The following is a 7,152-nucleotide window of genomic DNA, read 5'->3' as shown; positions in this document are numbered from 1 at the left end:
TAAAACAAAAAAGAAATAATTACATTTGGACCTCATCACCAATTGTCCTTTTATACGAATCACTCACTCCTTTTGAAAAATTTATAAAAATGATCTCTAACAGCCTTGAAAGTTAAAAAATAATTTCTATTGATTCGGTCAAACTTTAATATAAATTTTCAAGATTAGATAAAATGCTCTCAAGGATATTTTTATAAATATAGAAGGGTGACAAAGTAATGTTTTTATGGGATGATCGTAGTTTGACCCCATGTATTTTTTTTATTATATTAATTTTTAATTTAAGTTCAAATTATTTATTACTTTTTTTAATTAAATCTCTATATAAAATTATATTATTTAATAATTAAAATAGTTAATTATTCAATTAATATAATAATAAAATTAATTATTAAATTATAAATTTAAATTATATTGTTATTTGTGCGGTGGTGATGCTATCAACTCTTAAGCACGTGGTAGTGGGTTTGAATTCCCTTTCCCTCATAATGTTTTTTTTTTTTTACAAATTTGTTAGTTTTAATTAATATTTAATGGTGGTGACTAAGTTTGATAGAATTTTTAAACGAAACGGACTAAGTCTGACAAGGAAATGACATAATTGAAGGACCAAATCTGAATAAGTAGCATAATTTAGGGACTAAATATGAATAAATGATATAATTAATTGATATTTAAGGGGCTTTGATGAAGCAACAACATTTTGGTGTTAGTGATGATAAAAAGAGTGAAAATTGGAGAAGGAGAGGGAGAGGAATAGGGAGAAGTGAGTGTAACTTGAAGGGCAAGTGCAAAATAGGGCAGCCACGTTTTAGCGATTCCTACAAAGCCTACATGTCACAATCCATATAAAATTGGATTTCTAACATAACGGTAGAGGTAGAGCAGAGATATATAGATATGGCGGATATGAGAGGAAGCGTTGGTGCTGCATGCGACAACAGGTGCGGTTGTCCATCTCCCTGTCCCGGTGGCGCATCTTGTAGGACGTCGACAGAGCACAAGCAATGCAGGTGCGGGGAACACTGCACATGTTCCAAGACTGAAGGAAGGGGTTTTGCAAGTGTGGTACTGGTTGCACCTGTCCAACATGCGCAGCTTAATTCAGAACCCAACAACTAATTGCCTACTTTATTTATTTTATATATATGATTTATGAATGAGTGGTTTGTGTATGTTTGTTTGGGCGTTTAGCAGCCAATTTGGTTGAATATTATTATAAATGAGGAGATGATGGTGAAATGCATGGAGCCTGCTCATCACCTTAATTAAGCTACAATATCCTTCGTCTTTTTTAATTTTATATAGGATTGGATATATATGATATATGTAAAAAGTAATCCACATATTTAACAAAATGTCATTGAAAGTAATCCTCGTATAAGTAGAGATTTATTGTATGTATATATCACCACACTAACAATCTAAATAGATTAAAAATTAAAAATTAATATGTATTTAAAAATAAAAGTTTTATTTTATGTAAAAAAAAGTCACTTATTGCGCAATATATAATAAGAAAAATTTATTCAATGTAAGAAAGGAAAAATATAACGGTACATACACTAATTTATAATCAATTAATGGGGAATCCATACATATGTTGCAAACGTAATCATTCAAAATGATATATTAGTTGTACACAACACTCGCCACTCAATGTGTGTATAACAAAAATATATGTAAAAATAATTAATCTTACTAAAATATTGATTATACAAATTTCTTTAAATAAAGAGATATGAACATAATTTTTAAAAATTTATTTGAGATAAAAAAAATAAAAGAGAAAAAGACAATATTTTAAGATAAAAACTATATAATTTTTGAAGTATAAGAAAATAAAAATTATTTTTTTTTAACTTTTTTTAATCCATATAGTGGGAATATGAAAGTTGGGAAATAGTATAAATATGGGAGTTGAAGAAAGACAAAAATAAAATAAAATAAAATAAAAATGGCACAGCAAAGACATCAAATAGTAGAAATACGGGAATTGATTTAAATTTTTATTTCATTTATTTAATTAAATAAAAATTTTAAAAATAAAATTAATATTAAATATTTATGATACATAAAACTATTGCGGAAATGAACTTAATTAAAGAGATGGATAAATAAATACAAGTTTGATTTTTGCAACACGTGAGGAGAAGCTTTCTTGGTCTACCATTTATAAAGGGATGGTGTTGTAAACTGGTCTCACAAATGAAGTTGAGATGAGGATGAGGATGGATGAAGACTTATTCTATTAACTAAATATAGGGTGCCTGATTTCTGGCCCCATATTATTTTGATACATACTGTGTATATACAAGGGTGCAGAAGGGCATGGCAATCAACAGCCTCTGTGCCCCTCAACATCCAGAAAAAGATACTAATAATAATAATAATAATAATAATAATAATTCTTTGAAAGAGAAACAGAGCTGCAGAGGTTTACTTACAAGAGAAACTCTGCATATGCCAATATTCTTCTTGTATGATCAGCACACCTTTCTGCAGTACTCTATTGTCTCTTTCAAGGAATTTCCACCACCTTTTCCTTTTTCTTTGCTAGCTGTAATAGATCAAAATGGTTGAGGCGGGGGTCTCACAAGCAGACAAAACCGAGTTCACCGAGTGCTGGAAGACATCATGGAGAACGCCTTATATTATGAAGTTAGCCCTGTCAGCTGGCCTCGGAGGACTGCTCTTTGGATATGACACTGGTAAAAAAACCTCACCTCCTTATATCATTATTCTCATCATGCTGCATTTCCCCCTACATTCTTTAAATCGCATATACATAGTCATGGATGGATTTATTTATGTCTTGTTTTGGTGGTGCAGGTGTTATTTCTGGTGCCCTGCTCTACATAAAGGAGGATTTTCCATCCGTCGAGAAGAAGACATGGATGCAGGTATGCCATGTCATCTGCAATTACCTTCTTCTATCATTCTAACTCTAAGCATTACGGTTAATTGAGCCTTCCTTAATGATAGGAAACCATAGTGAGCATGGCTGTTGCTGGTGCCATCATTGGTGCTGCAATTGGTGGATGGATGAACGACAGGTTTGGAAGAAAAATATCAATTATGGTGGCTGATGTTCTCTTCTTTGCTGGTGCAATCGTTATGGCTGCTGCTCCAGCCCCATGGATGATCATCCTGGGTAGAATTTTTGTGGGATTCGGAGTTGGAATGGCATCTATGACTGCTCCCCTTTACATATCCGAAGCTTCCCCTCACAGGATTAGAGGTGCACTTGTCAGTACAAACGGTTTTCTTATCACTGGAGGCCAGTTTCTCTCATATCTCATCAATCTAGCATTTACCCATGTAAGTTCCTCTCCCCCTCTTTTCCATATTGAGATTTTGCCGTTCATAAGAGCAAAGAATGTTGTTGTAGTCAAACAATCTTGGATTCTGTTTTAGGTCAATGGCACATGGCGTTATATGCTCGGCGTTGCTGGTCTTCCTGCAGTCATTCAGTTTGTTTTGATGCTCTCTCTCCCCGAGTCTCCAAGATGGCTTTTCAGAAATGTAAGCTACCTTCTCAGAATTCTTAAATTTACTGTACAGTTAAGTGAAAGGAGTTCAAACAACGGATTTGCCGTGCTGCCCCAATGGATTTTTTTGTCTCTAGCATTAACACTCTATTCAGTACTATTTATTTTTCATCTGTTTCAAATGGCAAACAGGGTAAAGAAGAAGAGGCAAAGTCCATCTTAGAGAAGATTTACCGTCCTGAAGAAGTTGAGGATGAGTTGCAATCCCTGCGAGCATCGATTGAGGAAGAGAAAAAGGAGCAAGTAGCAGAAGGTGGCTTCTTTGGCCAACTCAAGAATGCCTGGAAGAATGATGTAGTCAGAAGGGGGCTGTATGCTGGAATTACGGTTCAGGTGGCTCAGCAGTTTGTGGGTATAAACACAGTTATGTACTACAGCCCAACAATTATCCAGTTTGCAGGATTCGCATCAAATAAGACAGCAATGGCACTGTCTCTCATCACTTCTGGACTAAATGCCATTGGCTCCATTGTCAGCATGTGCTTCGTGGATCGCTACGGGAGGAGGAGACTTATGATCATTTCTATGATTGGGATCATTTCCTGCCTTGTGGTGTTGTCTATTATCTTTTTCCAGGCCTCTGTCACTGCCCCCAAAATCAGCCCAACAGAGACTGCATCTTTTGGTGGTAACTCCACTTGCGAAGCTTATACAAAAGCCAAGGATGCAACAGCTTGGGGCTGCGTGAGATGTCTGCAGAAGGAAGCTGGTTGCGGTTACTGCTCAGCAGAAGGCGGCATAGTAAGTCCAAACTTATCCACTTTAACCTTTTGACGAAACTTGATATATATAGATTCATTTGTGTACTGCAAAATACCCTGTGGCTTTTCCTCTTAATCCTGTTGCAATGATGATACTGAAATTACTTGTCTTTGTACAAAATCTTTTCTTGTCAGTATCAACCCGGGGCATGTCTAGCAGTAAATGATGCGGTGAAAGGTGCATGCCGAGCAGCAAAAAGAACATGGTATACAGAAGGCTGCCCAAGCAAGATTGGATTCTTGGCTGTAATATTCCTGGCTTTGTACATCATTATCTACTCGCCCGGCATGGGCACTGTGCCATGGATTGTCAACTCTGAGATATACCCACTCAAGTACAGAGGGATTGGTGGAGGGATTGCTGCTGTTGCAAATTGGAGTTCAAATCTGGTGGTCAGCGAGACATTCTTAACACTGACTGACCATCTGGGCTCCTCTGGAACCTTCCTATTGTTTGCAGGGTTCTCATTGATTGGGCTCATGTCTATTTTCCTCCTCGTGCCAGAAACTAAAGGGCTGCAGTTCGCAGAGGTGGAGAAGTTGTTGGAGAAAGGGTACTCCCCTTTTAAGAAGAGTAGCAAGAAAGTAAAGAAAGAAAAGGATGGTCACAGCAGTTAATCTATCCAGAAATTCGCATAATGTTGGAAAACGGGCACATATATCTATTCATCTAGTTTAAAGCAATCTTCTACAGTTATAGATTTGTAGTTAACCAACTACCCTTATATTGGAATGAAAGAACTATTTCAAGTAGCTAGTAGCCAGCACAGATGAAAATCAACCAAGATGAAATCATAAAAATAAGTAAGCTAATAGCCAGCACAGATGAAAATAAACAAGGATAGCAACAATATCTTCAAACTTATGAGAGAAGTCTGCCACAACCACAAATAAAGCAATTCATCCAACAGAGGTTGGCCGTTGGCCGGTTGTATCTGCAAACTCCATACGACATTACGCCTATCAAGCTCATCATGTGTAGTTTAATTCTTCTCAAACTGCAGTAACAAAATTGAGTACAAGGATCAGTTTCCGCACCTCAAATGGTACATCAGATGAAGCCCACCAGACTTTACACTGTCGTTTACACTGAATTGGCTCTTTACTGCAACTAGTTCGAACACCAAGCATTAACTCGCATCATTCTTGCGTGAGCGATCCACACTATTCGCCAAATTAACATGATTAATAATGATTACTAACAATGTGTAAGTGAACGTCAATTTGTCCGTGAGGCCCAAAGCTATATGCCGATTTCAAATCCTCAAAACTAAAAATTATCTTCATGGCTTTTTATATCAAAATAATTCACTGAAATAAAGGACATAGGCTGACAGTTCATTCACAGAAAAAGAAAATGAGAGAAGAAGGATTTTTCAGAAAAGGAAAAATTACCAACTTCAAACGATAGCAAACAGAAAAGCGTAGAAAGTCCTAAATACGGATCAATGCATCAGCTTGCTGAAGATCCAATCAATAATGAGCAAAAAGGAAAAGGGAAAGAAGAGGTAAAAAGCTGTTAAAGAGTAAAAGGGCATCCAGTGCACAAGAAAGTTCGAACTTTCGACACCCTAAAGGGGAAAAAAATCAAAGTTTTAAGATGGAGAAAGAATCATAGAACTTAGAAATTTCTAAGAAAATCTGTTTCATTGGTGAAGACTCAGAAATTAAAAGGAAAAATGAAATTTAAACCATCGGAAAGAACAAGGGAAAACTGCTGAGAAGCTTCAAAAAATCTCCATTCATGGAGAGGATCTTTGCAAGCAGGTATAAAATCTGAGAGGAAGAATTTTATTGAATTGAAAGTGGGTGTGGATACCCATTTAAAATACACAGAGGTACAATGCAGGTGAAGAAAAAACAAAACTTCAGCCACCTCAGCTATTCTGGTAGAAAAACGCTAATGACTAATGAGAAACGCTAAAAGAGAAAAGCAATATGTACAATGAAGAAGTTGCTAATAACTAAGAAAGAAATAAAAGTGCAAAAGCCCTCGGATAAGTCGTGAATGCGAGAATGCGAGATGCTCTGTTTTTGTTTTCTGCTGCTCTGCTGCACATGAAGAAACTACAGCAGCAGCTCCACTTCAACACCCCCCCTTCAAGCTGGGTCTGGAGGACGAAGCAAACCCAGCTTGGACATGAATTTGAGAAAGGCAGCACTGGGAAGTGATTTCGTGAAGACATCAGCAACTTGTAACTTGCTGGAGATAAAAGAAGGTAGAATGAAACCTTCTTTATACTTGTCGCGGACCACGTGACAATCAATGTCGAGGTGTTTCGTACGTTCATGGAACACCGGATTAGCTGTGATGTGTAAAGCGGCCTGATTGTCACACCAAAATGGAATAGGAGTCGAAACTGAAATCTGGAAATCTTTGAGCAGGAAAGAGATCCATTGAAGTTCACAAACAGAGGCAGCCATGGCACGATATTCCGCTTCGGCTGAAGAACGTGAGACGGTGTTCTGTTTCTTAGTCTTCCAGGAGATGAGGGAAGAGCCAAGAAAGATGCAAAAACCAGTAACGGAGCGACGTGTATCCACACAGGAGCCCCAATCAGCATCAGTATAAGCTGCAAGCTGAAAATTAGAGGATGAAGGAAAGAATATACCAGTAGTCAAAGAGCCCTTAAGATACTTCACAACGTGCAAAGCCGCAGACCAATGTTGATCAGTGGGATGTTGCAGGAATTGGCTTAGTTGCTGTACTGCAAACGATAGATCAGGACGCGTGAAACCAAGGTACAATAGGCGCCCTATCAGCCTTCTATATTTTTCAGGATCAGGAAGAGGGGATCCAAGTTCAGAACTGAATTTAATACCGTGAGGAAGAGGAGTCA

General features: G+C 37.2%; 2 protein-coding genes across 2 annotated transcripts; both read left to right on the top strand.

Annotated features, from left to right (window-relative positions):
* LOC110013147 (metallothionein-like protein 4B) lies at positions 675 to 1,159 on the top strand. Its single transcript, XM_020698884.1, is given in 2 exon segments — positions 675 to 1,056; positions 1,059 to 1,159. Coding segments are annotated over 2 exon segments (201 nt in total). The 5' UTR covers positions 675 to 900; the 3' UTR covers positions 1,104 to 1,159.
* Positions 2,236 to 5,065, top strand: LOC105177415 (inositol transporter 4-like). The gene is made up of 6 exons (XM_011100562.2): positions 2,236 to 2,711; positions 2,833 to 2,903; positions 2,986 to 3,321; positions 3,418 to 3,525; positions 3,684 to 4,292; positions 4,448 to 5,065. The coding sequence occupies exons 1-6, from the start codon at positions 2,576 to 2,578 to the stop codon at positions 4,928 to 4,930; spliced, it is 1,743 nt and encodes a 580-aa protein (XP_011098864.1). The 5' UTR covers positions 2,236 to 2,575; the 3' UTR covers positions 4,931 to 5,065.

This window comes from Sesamum indicum, linkage group LG15 (genome assembly GCF_000512975.1).
Source record: "Sesamum indicum cultivar Zhongzhi No. 13 linkage group LG15, S_indicum_v1.0, whole genome shotgun sequence".
NCBI lineage: Eukaryota > Viridiplantae > Streptophyta > Magnoliopsida > Lamiales > Pedaliaceae > Sesamum > Sesamum indicum.
The sequence above is the reverse complement of the archived record's forward strand: the minus strand, read 5'-3'. Positions and strand labels throughout refer to the sequence as shown.